The sequence below is a fragment of the Plasmodium malariae genome (assembly GCF_900090045.1).
Source record: "Plasmodium malariae genome assembly, chromosome: 1".
NCBI lineage: Eukaryota > Apicomplexa > Aconoidasida > Haemosporida > Plasmodiidae > Plasmodium > Plasmodium malariae.
The window spans coordinates 707,452-726,657 of record NC_041775.1 but is presented as its reverse complement, the minus strand read 5'-3'; the positions used below and the strand labels follow the sequence as shown (position 1 = coordinate 726,657).

General features: G+C 31.3%; 4 protein-coding genes across 4 annotated transcripts; 1 reads left to right on the top strand and 3 right to left on the bottom strand.

Annotated features, from left to right (window-relative positions):
* Positions 1–250: 250 nt before the first annotated feature.
* PmUG01_01024300 (conserved Plasmodium protein, unknown function) lies at positions 251–5,701 on the bottom strand (the record flags this gene model as incomplete). The annotated part of the gene is made up of 5 exons (XM_029008477.1): positions 251–347; positions 673–704; positions 865–4,205; positions 4,403–4,654; positions 5,185–5,701. 5 exons carry the CDS (start codon positions 5,699–5,701, stop codon positions 251–253), a joined length of 4,239 nt encoding a protein of 1,412 aa, XP_028860032.1.
* A 2,241-nt stretch (positions 5,702–7,942) lies between these two features.
* DegP (serine protease DegP, putative) lies at positions 7,943–12,388 on the bottom strand (the record flags this gene model as incomplete). The annotated part of the gene is made up of 5 exons (XM_029008476.1): positions 7,943–9,161; positions 9,342–9,581; positions 9,824–9,910; positions 10,119–10,434; positions 10,936–12,388. 5 exons carry the CDS (start codon positions 12,386–12,388, stop codon positions 7,943–7,945), a joined length of 3,315 nt encoding a protein of 1,104 aa, XP_028860031.1.
* An 887-nt stretch (positions 12,389–13,275) lies between these two features.
* RPN10 (26S proteasome regulatory subunit RPN10, putative) lies at positions 13,276–15,120 on the bottom strand (the record flags this gene model as incomplete). The annotated part of the gene is made up of 2 exons (XM_029008473.1): positions 13,276–14,628; positions 15,031–15,120. The coding sequence occupies 2 exons, from the start codon at positions 15,118–15,120 to the stop codon at positions 13,276–13,278; spliced, it is 1,443 nt and encodes a 480-aa protein (XP_028860030.1).
* Positions 15,121–16,405: 1,285 nt separating this feature from the next.
* Positions 16,406–18,147, top strand: PmUG01_01024000 (tyrosine--tRNA ligase, putative; the record flags this gene model as incomplete). Its single annotated transcript, XM_029008472.1, has 3 exons — positions 16,406–16,622; positions 16,952–17,659; positions 17,954–18,147. The coding sequence occupies 3 exons, from the start codon at positions 16,406–16,408 to the stop codon at positions 18,145–18,147; spliced, it is 1,119 nt and encodes a 372-aa protein (XP_028860029.1).
* Between the last annotated feature and the right edge of the window lie 1,059 nt (positions 18,148–19,206).

Genomic DNA, 19,206 nt, shown 5'->3' with positions numbered 1-19,206 from the left:
ATTTATTAAGAATATAAACTGTTAACGTGTATAGTGTAAAAAAAAAAAAAAAAAAAAAAAAAAAAAAATTATGGATAGGATATGTCATTTTCAAAAAAAGTGTAATGTAAAAAATACTGAATATTTAATAAAATGAGCAAATACGTTAAAAATGGTATTATCAATAAAAACCAAAAAGTCGTTAAGAAAAATTTAATATACACTCCACACGGAATTAACAAACGTTGAGTCCTCTTTCTCTTATTAATTTTCAGCTATTTTTGTAGCTTCTACTTTGTGAGTATACATTCCTTTTATGGTATAATTCTCCAGAATTGAAATTCATCATGTTGTTCATTACACTGTCACTGAAAAAAAAAAAAATAAATATAAATATAAATATAAATATAAATATAAATATAAATATAAATATAAATATAAATATAAATATAAATATAAATATAAATATAAATATAAATATAAATATAAATATAAATATAAATATAAATATAAATATATATATATATATATATATATATATGCACCCGTACATGTAGGAACATCCACCAAACATGCACACGCGCACATATGTTTACGCATAAATACAGTGCCATTATTTTTGCATTATTATGGACGCTCTTTGGATAATATGCATCATTAGGTATCAGCACGCTCGCACTTCTTTATGCTTACTTATGTGAATCATCTGCGTGGTAGTAGTTGTTCTGAAAGGATAAAAACGTTTCGAAGGTAAAGATGTATGATCGTGTATAAGTGAAAATACATGTTCAACACATGAAACCAATATAAACGATTTGCATACATATACATACACCCATACACAAACTCATATTTATTTAAAGATACAAAAGGTATGCATATTACCATTTTTTGTTGTGACTGACCATCAAATGTTGGTGGAATTACGGGTGGTGGTGGTGGTAATTTCCAGGAATTTTTTTCTGAACTGTTCATATAATTATTACCATCGTAATATTTATTTGCATCCTTTGTTGATGCGTATGGATCTTGCATTTCGGAATGATTTTTTGAACTTCTATCATCATACCTTCTGTCATCTTGTCTTCTATCATCGTATCTTCTGTCGTCATTTCTTCTATCATCCATTTTTGTTTTCATATCATGATCATTATTTCTCCCCCTTTTTTCATATCTTTTGTTCGTATAACCCTCTACTGCTGTTCCCCTCCTCACGTCATACGAGTTCTCCCTTCTGCGCTTCATGTGTTTGTTGTCGTTTCGCATATCGTTTCGCATATCGTTTCGTATATCGTTTCGCATATCGTTTCGCATATCGTTTCGCATATCGTTTCGCATATCGTTTCGCATATCGTTTCGCATATCGTTTCGCATATCGTTTCGCATATCGTTTCGCATATCGTTTCGCATATCGTTTCGCATATCATTTCTCATATCACCTCTAACGTCACTCCTCACGTCGTTCCTGTTGTCACCTGACTTGTGCATATTATTTCTGGCTGATTTATTATAGCCGAAATTATGGTGAGTCGCAGCGCTGTACATGTTACTGTTATCGTGGAACTTAGAACTGTTGTTATAATTGTTATTATGAAAAGATGCATTTGTATTTCTGTTCGACCTTTGCTGGTCATTCTTCATGTATTTTTGATTTTTTTCTTCTCTTTTACCTTCATAGTTGTTGCTTACACTACTTTTCATGTTGTCATTTCGGTATAGTTTGTTATAGTTAGCATTCGGGTTATGGTAGGCATGTTTATATACATTATTGTTCTTATTCATTGGGGTATTTTTACTCATAGGGGTACCGGTACTTGTACTCTTATTCATTATGTTACTGTTTTTACTCAATTGATTGCTCTTGATCATATTGTTCTTACTCATCTGGATGCCCTTTATCATGTTGCTTTTACTCATAGAAGGGTGGTGATAACTATGTTTCATAATGTGCGCACTGCTTTTACTCATGGGGTGCTGGTTACTGTTCATAACATGCTTGTTGCTTTTACTCATTAGGGAGTGGTTACTGTTCATAATATGTGCACTACTTTTACTCATCTTGTTTACGCTAATCTTATAGTTATCATTGGTAGGTGTAGGAAGTAAAGGCGGTTTATTCTTATTATTATTTTCATGCATAGAATAAAAACTATGCTTAAAGGCTTTCTTAGTATATTTTTTATTACTAGTCGTCTGTTCCATATGTAACTTCCTTCCAATATTAAATTTTATGCATAATTTATTATATTCAATAGATGCTTTAAATTTTGTCATTTTCGAAAAGATATAATATTCAAAATATTTATTAAAATTATCATTTACATGAAAAAAATCAAAAGGATTGAATATGACTTTCCATAATTTATCTGAACTTAATTTATTTTTCATCAAGCTGTTCAGATTGTTCTGAAAAATGTAATAAGATAAATATGGTTTTTGTTTACCTGTACTACTATCATCTTTTTGTTTTAAATTATGTATGTACAATTTATATCTCATATGATAAATATGATTTATCTGTTCTTTTAAAGTCGTAAATGACCTTTCCTTTTCATTAAATATTGAATAATATTTTTTTTTTAAAAATTTATATGACTCTATTGGGTAATTATGCGATATATTCGGTAATAAAATAGCTAGCTGTTCAGGTATTTTTATTTTTTTTTTTTTTAATATAAAGGTAAAAAATTTACAATTTTTCAAAAATTCGTTGTATATAAAATGATTTCCATATATTATCGGAAAATAATTGTTCACAAGTTCATCCAGGTCCACCTTCACCCTCAACTTATTCTCAGACGCGTATTCATCCTTGAACTTCTTGCTGTTCTTGCCATCCTCCCCGTTTGCATTATTCTCATCATTCATGTTATCCTTGCTGTTCTTAACATCCTCCCCGTTTGCATTATCCTCGCCATTTATATTATTCTTGCTGTTCATGGTATTATCACCATTAATATTGTCCTTACTGTTTTTACTACCCTTACTGTTTTTACTACCCTTACTGCTCTTTCTACCCTTACTCTTCTTAGTACCCTTACTAGTCTTACTACACCTACTGTTCTTATTACTCTTGCTGTCCTTATTCGTCTCCTGCTCTTCTTCTTCTGCGGCTTCTTTCCATGCTTCTTTTTCTTCTCCTACTTCCTCTTCTCCCCCTCTTTCATCTTCTTTTCCCGCCTCCTCCTCATCAAAGAGAAACAACTTCATCAGTTTACTAATATTTATTTCATAAAGCAAAGGAAAGCGTGCAATGTTCATTATCCCCCCCTCTTCCTTATTTTCTTTGTTCCTATCAATATATTCAATTACCCTTGGTCTTCCTTTCGTTTGTTCGTCTTCTCCACTTCTTCTCTTATCATCTGCTACACCATGAGCGCCCTCACTTCTATTGCGCAGGCCGAACATATACAAAATTTTGTCCTTATCACCATCTTTCTCTTCCTCTTCCTGCTCGGCCTCTTCTTCATCCGTGTATATGTTCGAACAATTTGACAGTTTAATATTTACATCTTTTGTTTCATCTTTCGTCTCTTCCTTTACCTCTTCATCTTCCTTCCCATTTGTCATTTCATCTGTACTTAGACTCTTCATATTATCGGTGGCAATATCCTTTTCCTCAGATACATCATTTTTCTCTTCTTTTTTTTGATTTACAAGTTTTTCTTCTCCCGCTTCTTCGGCAGCTTCTTCGGCAGCTTCTTCAACCACTTCAACCCCCTCAACCATATCAACCCCCTCAACCACTTCAACCCCCTCAACCATATCAACCCCCTCAACTACGTCTTCTGCTTGAACGATTTCATCTCGTTCATTATAGGAATTGTCATTAGGCTTGTTATGCTGGGGAATATCATTTGTGCCTTGTTCCATCCTCCCCTCGTCTTCATTCTTTTGGTTTGTACTGACAACATCATTATCCTCTTGCAGTTTGTTTGTACACATTAAGTTTTTTAGACAGGTTATAGTTGCATGTATATTTTTTTCCTTCACATCAATTGCTTTATCAACATTCTTTATCTGATCATCCTTTTGTTCTATATATTCTTTGTCGTCTTGCGTCAAATTCTCTAATTTCTCATTTGTCCAAAACATATGAACACATGCATTTTTTATGCATAAGTTAATAATTTCTATAATTACTAAAATAAGGAAATAATATATTCTTAACGTTGTTACCTTGTCGCTGTACTTGAGGCCATTCTCTTTTATACTGTAGCAGAGTCCTACACACAGGGAATGCAAAAAAAAGAAAAAAAAAAAAAAAAAAATCGAAATTAAATCAAAATCAAATCGAAATTAAATCAAAATCAAAAAAGTAGACTGGTATCATAGCTTAAAAAAAATACATACAAAACGTACACGATCAATAATACACACAAAACGACAACTCAAAGAGCCGTAACGTCCTTTTCCCATCTACCTGGCAGCATCAAATATACAGTTCTAAAAAACGAATTAGGGAAATAGCACTTCAAATTAAATAAATTGGTGTTAAACATTATGAAAACATTTTTATTTGCATATTTTTCTTTAAATTTTCTTGTATAATAAAAATGATTCTTCTCTATTTTTATATCAATTTTGCTATACATATTTGCATTTTTATGTTTTGTTTGTTTTTTTTTTTCCAAGTCCAGTAGCATATGATTCATTTCGAGTTCCGTAAATATACCTTAAAGGAGGGGGGAAAAGAAAAGATGAAAAAAAATGAAAAAAAAATGGAGACAACTTAACTTAAAATTGTAAATAAAAAATGTAAGAAATCATTTTTTTCATGCACTTAAGGAATAACACTTTAAAAAAAATCTTTCTTAGCACTTTACGGCCATTGCTCTTCACCAGAATAGCAGTTCAGCGTTTCACTGCTCTTGCAACACGGCTCATTAGGCACAATCACACGTACGCACTATAAACAAATATATGTATACACCCACACGCATGCACAAAACTAAGAAAGACTTCACAATACAAAGAAAACACGAAAAGCCGCTTCTTAGGAAGCTGCTATTTTTAACTTGTACATTTGACTGCACACAATGAACAAGTCTTTACGTCGTTCATCGTACTGTAAGGGAAATAATGCAAATACATATATATATATGTACGTATATTTGTATGTACACGTACGTATACGTGCATATACATAGTACACACATACGTACAACACACACACATGTATAGAGATAACGAAATGCTACTCACTGGCTATGTAAATGTTAGCGGATGGGTACGCCTCAATAATGTATTTTGAAAAAGACAAATTGTCATCCCCTATAACTAAAATGTTACACTCTGTTACTTCGTCTTGTTCATCTGATTCGTCTTGTTCGTCTTGTTCATCTGATTCGTCTTGTTCGTCTTGTTCGTCTTGTTCATCTGGTTCATCTGGTTCATCTGGTTCATCTTGTTCATCTTGTTCATCTGGTTCATCTTGTTCACCTGGATCATCTTCTTCAACTTGTTGATCATCTTCTTCAACTTGTTGATTATCTTCTTCAACTTGTTGATTATCTTCTTCAACTTGTTGATCATCTTCTTCAACTTGTTGATCATCTTTCCCAGCTACTTCTCCTTTCATTAAAATTTGTTTATCGTTCATATCATTTTTGTTGTTAATCAAACTCTCATCTATTATATTGTCCTCTTTAACATGTTTTCCACTCTTTGTACCCCTCTCTAATTCTTCATCCATATTTGGATTTTCACTTTCCTTGCTCATCATATAGGGCTAACTCTACGGGCGCGTCTTTTTGTTCCTCAGCGTTCGAAATGATGGCGTACTTTTACGTTCTCACATAAACGCAAAAATATGCGTATGTATATGTGTGTATATATGTATGTATACCTGTATGTATATGTATGTATATGTAAGCGTATGTACGTTTAAGTAAATACGTATACTCGTATGTAATGTATGTATATTTTGTTCTTTTTCTCTCCTCTCCAGCTCAGCTACAGTTACACGCACGCATTTGCTTAATTTTGTACGCTTTACGTATATTCTGTTATATTTTTTTTTTTTTTACAAAAAAAAAAAAAAAAAAATTGAAACAATATGAAATGAACAAATGGAATGTTTAAACGAAGCAGTTAAATACGATCAAGTAAAATGGGAAAACAAATTATCGTTGACTGACGAACGAGTTTTACGTTAACGGTGTTGGTATTACTATCATTATTATTACTACTATTATTGGAATTACTATTATCATATTGCTAATCTCACATTATTATTATTATAATATTATTACTGTTATAATATTACATTATTACTGTTATAATATTACATTATTACTGTTATAATATTACATTATTACTGTTATAATATTACATTATTACTGTTATAATATTACATTATTACTGTTATAATATTACATTATTATATAATTACTATCCTCAGAATTTTATTATGATTTTATTATTTTTTTTTTTTTTTTTTATTATAATTCCTCGTTTAAAAGGAAAACAATAAGCGACAAAAGGCAACACCCGGGTACAAAAAAATATTTTTTTTATGCAGTTTACTGAGGGAAGGGCATAGTTCATTTATTTTTATTTTTTTTTTTTTGCACGTATGGCATATATATATATATATATATATATATATACACTTATTTTATGTGTTCCTCACATACAAGAGCTACAATTTACAATTGCGTTTTGAAAAAATGCGTCGACTGGAATTATGATTAATGCGTACATTGTTATAAGTTTATATAGAGAGGTACTTTGTTTTTCTTTTTTTTTTTTCTATTATTTTTTCATTTCTTTTTTATATATTTGTTCATTTCTTTTTTATTTCTTTTTTATATATTTGTTCATTTCTTTTTTATTTCTTTTTTATATATTTGTTCATTTCTTTTTTATTTCTTTTTTATATATTTTTTCATTTCTTTTTTCATTATATTTTTATTTTTAAAACAGCTGTGCAAACCAACACTTCATTTATCTTTTCCTCTTTTGATAATTTTTTATCATTTGCCTTTATCCCACGGGTGTATACAAACAAGTGCGTACAAACGTTCGTACAAACGTTCGTGCATGTATGTACATTCGTGCGCATACAATTACACACACGTAAATATAAGCACATGTAAACATACGCATATGGACATATATGCATATAGAAATATACGAATATATACTATCTGTGGTTTGCTCTTACTCAGAACGCAGTGTGTACATGAACTACTGCTAGCACGACTGCCAAGCCAACACAAAAAGGCAAAGTAATTTTACGTACCAGCAAAAAGAGGCGGAAAAAAAAAAGAAAAAAAAAGAAAAAGCAAAAGAAAAAGAAAAGGAATAAAGAAAAAGCAAAAGAATGAAGAAAAAGCAAAAGAATAAAGAAAAAGCAAAAGAATAAAGAAAAAGCAAAAGAATGAAGAAAAAGCAAAAGAATAAAGAAATAGAAAACGAAAACGAAAACGAAAAAGAATAAAGACAAAAAAAAGAATAGAGACAAAGATGAAGAAAAAGAAGTTATACTATCACACTGCTATAATTTTAAGTCGCCATGTTGTGGAGTTTGCGAAATTGTAACCACTTTGGAAATAAAGAGGCAAAAAAATAATATTAATATATTAATAATAATATTAATGAGTTAATAATATTAATAAATTAGTAATAACGAAAATGGTAATAGTAACAGTTATAGTAATGATAATAGTAATGATAATAGTAATAGTAATAGTAACAGTAATAGTAATGATAATAGTAATAGTAACAGTAATAGTAATAGTAACAGTAACAGTAATAGTAACAGTAACAGTAATAGTAATGATAATAGTAATAGTAACAGTAATAGTAATAGTAACAGTAACAGTAATAGTAACAGTAACAGTAATAGTAATGATAATAGTAATAGTAACAGTAATAGTAATAGTAACAGTAACAGTAATAGTAATGATAATGGTAATTATTAGTCCATTTCGGTCCTTTTATAAAAGAAAAGGAGCCTTCAGTACAAATACGCGTCATTCGTTATCCCGTACATACGGGTAATTTCGTCCTTATATTTATTAATATCCCGTTTATTTAAAACAAGAGGTATTTGCTGCCCACGTGCCGTTAAGATGGTGAAATTAACTATATCCCTATCGGGGCAATACGCCGCTCTATTTGAATAGTTAACATACGGATTACTTGTATGCTTCACACTTGAGATGTTGGAATACTGGTGCGTGTTATTCATGGTCAACAGTTCAACCATATGTCTTAAATTTTGTATAGTAACATTATTTACTGCTAAAACGATGCAATTGGAGTAGTTGTATCCAATCGTTAACCTAGATGGTAGTATATTTTTTAAAACAACGATTTCATCATCATCTTTTTTTTTAAAAAAATTATATTGTAGTAGTCTGTTAATTTCTGGGTTCTCATTATCTGCATCTGCAAACAGACTTCTAGTTAATGTAGTAAAAACTAATCCACCATAGATAAAAAATTTATTTCTTTTATTCCAATTATGTAGTGGTATTAAATAATTAATACTTGACAATCGAACAATAACTGTCTTTATCTTTTTATTCCTTACAAGTTTAACTATACATAAATCATCTATAAATTTTTCATTGAATACATATTGAAACTCAACCGATTCATCATCACGTAGTTTCGTTGTTCCATCGCTGTTTATATATTTGTTATCTACACTTATGATTACATCATTTACCTTGACCCCGTAGCACTGTTCATCCTTGTCCTTTTCTGTAGAATTTTCTAAAAAACTATGCGATATGAAATTATTTTCATCTTCTGTTCTTTCCCGCATGATATATGTTCCGTTCTCCTTTAACTTGTTTCTAATATATTTGCAATAATCCATATGATATCCTTTACTACTCATCTGCTTTTCATCTATATCTGTAACCAGTATTCCGCTGTTCTCCTTTATTAGCTTTTTCTTTTCTAAATATGATAAACCTAGTATATTACGCATGTGCATGTTTTCTAAAGGTATATACTTTATGCCTAAAAATGCATATCCCTTGTACTGATTAAATTTGTATAAATCCATAAGGAAGTGTTTAATTATAGTTGAGGGGATTATGTATGATGTGTTGTTAGCCATAGTGAAGGACTGGAAGCATATACCAGCTACTTTTCCCTTAACTAGGGCGGGGCCCCCGCTGTTCCCTGGATTCATTGGCGCATCTATTTGGGTTAGCAGGAGCCTTCAAAAGAAGGGAACAGGATCATAGCGGAAAGAAGAAAAAAAGGAAAAACAGGCATGAAGAGGTAAAAGTGTGCATGAAGAGGTAAAAGTGGGCATGAAGAGGTAAAAATAGGCATGAAGCGATAATATAAGGAGCCGTGTGCCGCTCTCTCATTCTTTCGTTTACTTCTTGCCTTACTTGTAATTCGAATGCTTGTAGTACTGCACTTCTATTCTGCTAACAATACCCTTTGTTAAGCTAAGCTTATCCCCTCCCGATGGGTATCCTACTGTTATTACATCATCTCTCAAGGATGGTAAAGAACCAAGTTTTAATGCACTGATATCGTCATAAAATGTTGGATCTTCAACTGTTAAAATAGCTATATCCGCTTCGTGTGTTACGTGTAGCACTTTCGACTCATACTTTTTAGAGTGACTGAGAAGGGAAAGAAAATTTACTGCATTGCGGTTACGGGATTGCCATTGCAGGTACACGTTTGATGAACGTGTGTGCCTCTGCAAGATGCACTTTACACGTGGTCTCTACCCCCTCATGGGGATCCCTTTTATTTTATTTTATTTTATTCTGTTTTTGTGTATATGTACGGGGGTATGCATGTGTTTATGTATGTATGTTTGTCTATGCATCTATGTGTCTATGTGTTCGCATTTTCTTACCCGTGTTTTCTCACTAATATACGGGTGCTGTACGCGATATTGTGCGCATTTGTTAGAATTAGATTCCCCTCAATGACAAACGCTGACCTGCAAAAAGAGGTGAACGAGTAATTGAGCAAAACGTTGACATAAAAGAAGAGATAACAAGCAGAAAAGGTAAGTCATAATGGAAATGTACGTAAGCACGGATAAAGAACGAAACGAGTGCGAGAACGATCTACTAAACGGTATGATACGTAGAATGCTACTCAATCTGCCATTTAATCTGCTAGACCACTGGGCTCTCGTTTCCTACCCGGTTATCTGCCTTGGCAGATTGTTCTGCCATATCATCTCGAGGTTTGGTTCTGTAATATCTGCATACACTTTAATTACTCCTTTGTAAATATTTTTTAACGATTCAACTTTGTCTTTTTCCTCATTATAATTTGCTTTATTTTGTCCACTCACTTCATTCTCGGCATCTCCTTCACTAGTAACAGATATATTTTTCAAATTTTGTAATATATCTTCACTGATTAAGGTGCTTACTCTTGGTTTCGTTATAGTAGTGCTACTATCCCTACTTGTTTCTTTTCCTTTGTTACGTGAAGAATGAGGCATCAAGTTTTCTAAAAAGGTGTAAAAATAGATATAAGAACAGCCACAAAAATAGTTCTAGAAATAGTTCTAGAAATAGTTCTAGAAATAGTTCTGGAAATAGTTCTAGAAATAGTTCTGGAAATAGTTCTAATAATAGTTCTAATAATAGTTCTAAACATGTGTGTGTTTAATCCGGTGCAAATATTTTAATAGAGAAAGGGAATGTAGGACTTGTGCCACATGTGCACAGGGGAGAGTGGAGGAGCAGTTGAGCATTGGAGAACACTGGAGATAAGAAGTCATATCTGTCTAATTTTTCGCTTCATTTCGCTTCATTCATTCATTCATTAATTATATTATTTATTATTTGTTATTTATTATTTGTTATTTATTATTTGTTATTTATTATTTGTTATTTATTATTTGTTATTTATTATTTATTATTTTTATTTTATTTTATTTTATTTTATTTTATTTATTTATTTATTTTTTTTTTTTTTTTGCCCTACTAGGAAAGAACGGCAGCGGACGGGAAAATTCGGCGCTTCCAGTCGGGTGCATCCATATCCCCTTATTATCGCTATGTCCATTTGGACTCACCTTAAAAGTTTTTGATTGTTGTTTTCCCTCCTCCTTTCTTGTATTTATCATCTTTTTCTTATTAAGAAGATACCTTTTGATATGCCTTGTCATAGTAGGTGTAAGCACTTTTTTCAATTCTTTTTTATCGTTACGATGAATAGTCAACTTAAGTTTCCCTAACTTTTCTTTATTCTTTTTGTTTGTACTTCTTGTCAACTCATCTACATGGAAATCGAGTATATTATTAAATGGGTGCTTGTCTCTAATATATGAGCTATCAAGCACACCTTGATGCATTGGTGTATAATTTTTATATCCTTTATTGTTATTTTCTTGATACCTCCTTTTTTTATTTGCTACAAAAGTATGTTCATTGTTAATCTTTTCCTTATCCTGTTCTTCATTATTCAGATTAACCTGTTCTCTATGATTACCTCTTTTCCTTTTATATCCTTTGAAATAACCTTCTTTTTCTTTTCTTCTTATATGTTCTCTCCTATTCACTGGCACGTGGAAAGTTGCGTATTTTTTAAACTTCTTGTTAAAGGTAAACACGTCATCTTTCAAGTGAACACCTCCCTTTGGATGCTCCTCATCAGGTAATAATGATGACTGAAAGGGAAAATTTGAGTATTTTCTAAAATTTATTTCTGCTTTTTTAGATATAGATGGAGAATTTCCAATAATCTGCGAGGAATTGTTAAGTGGAGTTGGAGTTGTTTCTCTGTCCACGTTATGGCTACTATCGTGGGTACTACCTTGAGTATCATCACGTCTATTACCATCTATACTGCCATCTTCCCCTCCTACATGATTATTCACTATATCACCTTCTTCACTATATAACCCCTCTCTTCCCGTCTTGTCAATATGCCCTAGGGAGATTTTTTTTTTTTTTTCTTTTTTTTTATTTCCTCTTGTTAAGCTTTCCTCCTCTTCAGTTAGGTGCAATTCCTCTCCATCATTGTAATGGTGCTCTCCAAACATATCATCAGCATCCACCGTTCTACCAGCATCCACCGCTCTATCAGCATCCACCGCTCTACCAGCATCCACCGCTCTACCAGCATCCACCGCTCTACCAGCATCCACCGCTCTATCAGCATCCATCCCTTTCACCCTTTTCAAATCAGCCAAATGTTCTCCAAAAGAATCCTCTTCCCTATCATGGTGGGCGCCTAGTACCCCCTCCTCCTGTGTTTTCTTACTACCCCCTTTTAAAAATTGCGTCTCGTCCATTTCATCATCAACTAGGGGATAATCATCTGAGTTTACATGCAACTGACGAGCTAATAAATAAGACAGAGTTGACTTGTTCACATTTACAAGTCCTTTTTTTGTTCTGTTGTATTTAACTAAGAAGATAAAATTGTAAGGATCATTGTAGATATCTATTAACATCACTACTAATATGTGAAAAAAAAAAACAAAAAAATTATAAAATCTTTTCATTTTATATTTCACTAAATGAAAAGAAAGTCTAATGCTAGAATCTCCAAAAAATGGAAATAGAGAAATTAAAAAGAAAAAGAATTTTTTTTTTTTTTTTTTCTTTTTCTGTTTATCTCATTTTTAAAAAAAAAAAAAAAGAAAAAAAAAAAAAAAAAAAAAAAGAGTAGTCCAGTAGAACCAGGCATACCGGCACATGCAGGGGAGTATACATTTCCTTATCTGTTTATGCATATGTACGCACATTACTTACAAAACACCTACATACATAGTACTCTTGAACATCTTCCCCCTTTTATACCCACCCTGTGCACCAACTTGCATTCGAAGAGAAAAAGAAAAAAAAAAAAAAAAAGGAATACACTTCAAAATATGGCAGAAGAAAAGATATTTCAAAAAGATTGCAATTAAATTTTTTTCTTTTTTTCTTTTATTTGTTCGGTTTAACATATGAAGGGGAAAAGAAATTACTACGCTATTACAAAAATACACATATAATATACCGTACAGTCTTGTGCACTTAATGATCAGCGAAGGGAGGGGGGAGAGGAAAGAGATAATTTTCCCTTTTTAAACTCAAAAAAAGGGGGAAGTAAAAAAAAAAAAAAAAAGAAAAAAAAAGAATAAACTAAATAAAAACTAAATAAAAATAGAACAAAATAAAAATAAAGTTCATTAAAAATATGCAGAAATGAGTAGGTACGTAATTATGTAGGTACGCACGTGCATATGGGAGGACGTTTACACAGAAAAATGGAGCTGAAACGCGCCTCCGATAAACGCTTAAATACGCTGTTCTCTCAAGAAAATGGCAAAATGAATAATCCCCTTCAACAGTTTTACTTCTTTCCCTTTTCCTTATCATCTACATTATCTTGATCTCCCATCGATGGTGGTTTGTCCTCATGGACACTTTGCTTATTTTCCAAATTTTCATCAATAGCAGCAGTCTTATCAAATACATTAGCTAAAGGATTAATTTGACCCAAAATATTTGAAATATAACTTGAATCTTGTATGAGAAAGGAATTACTTTGATTAGTAGCTCCTTCATTAGAAGTAGAAGGATTATCCTTATCCTTCGCTACACTCTCATCAGCATTGTATATGTTTTCATTTATAACACATTTGCTGTTATGGTCAATATTTTCATCCTTATCTATTTTAAATACCTTTTCATAACTTTCATTTTCTTTTTTTTCCTTTGATTCTTCTAGTTCTATCTCCTCATTGTTGTTATCAAAATTGTTTTTATAACTCTCATTAACTAATGTTAAGTTTTCCTCCTTTTTACCTTCCCCATTCATACCAGAAGTGCTATTTGGTGCAGAGTCTGCCCCACTCCCCTTCTGTGTAGTACCATTCGCAGCATTAGCGCTATTATCTGCATCGGAAGCACCGGTGGTACTCTGAACCTCCTGCTTCCCCTTTTGCTTCTGCTCCATATCTTCCTGTTTGTTCTTCTCTGTGTATTCTTTCAAGGATAGAATTAACGCTTCCTTCAACTCATTGTCTATATCCTTCATATTTTCTATATCTTGAATGGTCGGCAAATCATTGCTGTTACTTATATGGTTACTGTTACCCATATTGTTGTTACTACTGTTAACATTTTTACTGTCTGCCATATGATGACTATCCTCTAAGGATAACTGCATAGCGTTTATTAGTTGTTCATCATCTTGTATATTATCAATATTAAAATCATTATTACTTAAAAACGAATTTAAGACAAATTTGCTTAAATTACTTTCAACTTCTGGACATTCAATAAATCGACAATTATCATTATTATTAACACTGTCATACAATTTCATTAATTTTTCTCTATTCTTGTTTATATTTCCATAACTAATTATATCTACAGAAATATTATTTTTTTTTAATTGTTTCCCTGTATTGATCAACTGCTTTTCATTAACATCAATTGGACTACCAACAAATAAAATTATTTTTTGTTCTAAATTCTTGTCTACTCGATGTTTTAAAGCCAACTGAGCGATTAATAAACTACGTAAAATATCACATGTACCATCTAGTTTTATATCGTGAATACACGAAAGCAGCTGCCCTATATCGTTTGTAAGAGAAACTTTCACTTTGGTTTTATCCCCCGCCATCGTTAGTATACCGATGTTGTTCTTGTAATGCACGCTTGTTTTGTTACAGCACAGGACGTTTACACAGTCGATCTGTAGGAAGGGGTGGTGGTGGAATGAAGCAGTGTATGGTGAGCGTTAAGCGGTAAGTGGTAAGTCGTATGCAGTTATAAAAATCATTTTGAACAGAAACATGCAACGGCTTTATGTACATAAATATACATCCCCGTTTAGATATATATATATATATATATATATATATATATATATATATATGTATAATACAGGAGTACACATGAATGGATCATTCGACGCTTATCCAGTGGAACGTTAGCACGTGTAGAACCACTTCACGAGCACATAGCTGTATATAAATAAGTGTACTAACGCACATATGTATGTATTGATGTACGTCTATATGTATGTACGCATGTATGGACGTGCACAGATTTCCCCATTCGATTGAGAAGCACAACACATAAAACTGTAACTTACCTGGGATAAAAATCGATTCGGTACGATATCCTCATTTCGATTGTAGTCGCTGTTATCTATACAAATGATTGTGGCTTCAATGCTATTCATTTTTTTGGAAAAATTGTAGGCGAAAAAAAATTGCTATCGTTCATAATGTGCGCACGTATAAATATGCGTGGTTATTATATGCACAGGAGTGGGCATATGTGTGTGCATATGTACGTGAATATATGTATTTGCATATATATATGTGTTATTTCTGAAAAATAGTTTAACGCTCAAAGGGGCAGTGTAAAGAGCTTCTTAAATATTTACATCAACGGGTGAGAAGTCAGTATGGAGCAGTTTTTTTATTATTTTACATGAAAAAAGGGAAAAAAATATAATCATAATGGGAACTTATTCGTGTGATGTGTAAGAATATATACATAAATAAACAAATATATATATATATACATACAATATAATGCATTAACGTACGCTTTTGTTATGCATATTTTTTAAGCAAACAGTTTAATTTTTTTTTAATTTTATTATTTTTGCTGAAATTTTAAAAAGGTAAAAGAAACGATTATGTTCTATGAGTCATCATAGAAGGTAAATATTATTTTTTTTTCTTTTTCTTTTTGTGCCTTTCCTATGTAAAAATTAGAGGTATATATATAAAGTACTCGTTTCTCCTAAATTAAAAAGTTTTTCTTCTTTTTGCTCTCTCAAAATATGTATATGTGCATACGTACAATATTATATATACATATATAATGTTTACGCATATCGCAATGTTACTACTCGTAAAATTGTAAACTTGTCGACGTATCATTGTCGATGTACATTTATTTATGTAAAACTTTGGCAGGCAAATTATTTTGCTTAACATACTTGCCATAAGTAATACATTCACATTCACATGTACGTGTACAATATAAATGCGTGATAAACCAAGATGTAGTTACGTTTATTTTTTTTTAACAGTTGCGACATTCAACAAAGCTGTTAATACCTATTACTTACAATTCGAGTAAACATAAACCTAATTCGCTTAATTTCACAAACCTGTAAAATTTAAATAGACCAGGAGAAATTTTAAAACAAATAGCAAATGAAATAGCAAATGAAATAGCAAAAGAAGGAAAAAAAAAAAAAATAAAATAAAAAATAAAATAAAATAAATACTGCAAATTGCACAAGTTGGGGCCAATGCTATTTCATTATAATATATATTTTATGTATTTTTTTTTTTTTTTTTTTTCTTTTTATACATCATATCAAGAAGTACATAAATAGTACCACTAAAGTAAAATTTGAAACGGTTATGCTAAAATTTATTATTACCAAAAAATTATTGAATTTAAGTAAAATTCACAAGAATAATAATTTTTTTTTTTACAAAAATATGGAGTCATTTAATACAAAAAGGGAAGAAACAGAAGGTGAGGAGAAGAAGGAACAGGAGAAAAATATAGAAGACGTAGATAACAGACTTAATGAAATTCTTTCCGTTGCTTCGGAATGTATTCAATCGGAGGAGCTAAGAGCAAAACTTCTTTTAAAGAGAAGACTAATTTGTTACGACGGTTTTGAACCTTCTGGGCGTATGCATATAGCGCAAGGTACGAACAGAAAAGCATGACTGTGGGCGTGGGTGTGCATGTGGATATGTATGTATACATATACTTATGTGTACCCATGCGTATGTATGTATGCATGTATGTATGTATGTATGTATGTATGCATGTATGTATATATGTATATGCTTCTCATTGCGAAAGAATACTGTGCAACTCTTTAAAGCTGCGTCGCCTATGAAAAGTGATGCTACATGTGTGTTATTTGTGTGTAAGTTCGTGTTCTCTTTTATTTTCCCCTTTATATTCTCCTTCATATGCCCCTATATGCTCCCATATACGACATGCTCCCTGCTTGCCCCCCCCCCTTTTAGGGTTGTTAAAAAGTCTAATTGTGAACAAGTTAACGAGTAACGGATGCACGTTTATCTTTTGGGTAGCCGATTGGTTTGCTCAGTTAAATAACAAAATGTCAGGGGACTTGAAAAAAATAAAAAAAGTAGGAAATTACTTTATTGAAGTTTGGAAAAGCTGTGGTATGAATATGGAACATGTACAATTTTTGTGGGCTAGCGATGAAATAAACAAAAAAGCAAATGAGTATTGGTCATTAGTTATTGATATATCGAAAAGCTTTAATATTAATAGAATAAAAAGATGTTTAAAAATAATGGGTAGAAGTGAAGGAGAAGAAAATTATTGTTCACAAATTTTATACCCATGTATGCAATGTGCTGATATATTTTTTTTAAATGTTGATATCTGTCAGTTAGGCACAGATCAGAGAAAAGTAAATATGTTAGCACGAGAATATTGTGATATTAAAAAAATAAAAAAAAAACCTATTATTTTATCACATGAAATGTTACCAGGCCTATTAGAGGGTCAGGAAAAAATGTCCAAGTCAGATGAAAACTCAGCAATATTTATGGACGATTCAGAAGCCGACGTTAATAGAAAAATTAAAAAAGGTTACTGCCCACCTAATATTATTGAAAATAATCCAATTTTTGCTTATGCAAAGTGTATAATATATCCCTACTACAAAGAGTTTCACTTGATGAGAAAGGAAAAAAATGGAGGTAAGCTCGAAAAGTGTGGAAAACTCAAAAAAAAAAAAAATTGCAACATTTTAGCTAGCTAGTGGACAATTCCTAGATATATATATTTTTTTTTTTATTTCCACCTGCACGTTGTTAATATTTTTATTTTATTGCGGTGTTGCATTTTTTTTTTTTTTTTTTTTTTTTTTTTATTTCCACATGCACACAGTTAATATTTTCATTGCATTGTAGTATTTCTTTTTTTTTTTTTTTTCCCACCCCCCGCTCTACAATTTTAATATTTTTATTTTACTGCTGCATTTTTTTTAATAGGCGACAAAGTGTATAAAACACTTGAGGAGTTAGAAAAGGACTACGTTGAAGGAGCAATTCACCCATTAGACTTAAAGGATAACGTTTCGACGTACCTGAACAAAATGCTGCAACCAGTTAGAGATCATTTTCAGAATAATGAAGAGGCCAAAAAATTATTAAATGAAATAAAGAAGTATAAAGTAACAAAATGACTTTTTTTTTTTTTTTTTTAAAGTCGCTTTATGATGGAGGAGCTTATTCATAAAGCAAAAGGGGAACTGGATCATTTGATATTTGTATTGTTTACTTGCATTGTTTACTTGTATTGTTTACTTGCATTGTTTACTTGCATTGTTTACTTGTATTGTTTACTTGTATTGTTTACTTGTATTGTTTACTTGTATTGTTTACTTGTATTGTTTACTTGTATTGTTTATTCGTATTACTGGTTTTATTGTTATTTTGAAATAAAAATTTAATAGATGAGCATAAGAGTGAACGGGTGAAATCAGATAAGAGCATGAACGGTCATGTAAACTGCTGTTTAGCGCATTTATTCGTTTCTTTTTTTTTTTTGATATTTTTGCTTTATGTATATAACTGTACATGTTTTATTTTTTTTTATTTTATGTTTGTTTCATGTCGCTGTAAAGAGTAGAGAGGGTTTGTCATACAAATGCACACATATATATGTACGTATGTATATGCACATTAACGCCCTTGCCATAGTCGAAATGAACGTGTATCAGTTTTATACTTACTCATTGCCCATTCAGAATATTAAATTTTTCAACAGTTTGTATACTTCTTTATCTTTATGTTCATAAGAGAATATACTCATTAATTAGCATATGTTTAATATATACATACCTTCAATTGTTAAGTTTATACAGTTGGGGACCCCTCTTACTTTTGTTAAGGGGTCTTTATGTCTTTGTTTCCTTGCTTGTTCATGTTGAAAATTATATTTGAACTTGTCATTTTTAATTTTGTATTTTGGTCCCCCCCCCCTTGCAATATGTGTTTATCCTCACATTTTATATATGCTCATGTTTTGATCTCATTCATTTACCTTTTTAATTTTTAATAGCACATTTTAATTGTAGATTTTACTTCTAATTTTTTGCTTCTAATTCTTCTAATTCTTTCCTTTTATCTTTTTAATTTTGACTGATCATTTTGCAATTTACGTTAAAGCAATATGGTGAAAAAGCGGCATATATTTTGCAGCAGCGTGCAAATTTAAGTTAGAAAAAAAAAAAAAAAAAAAA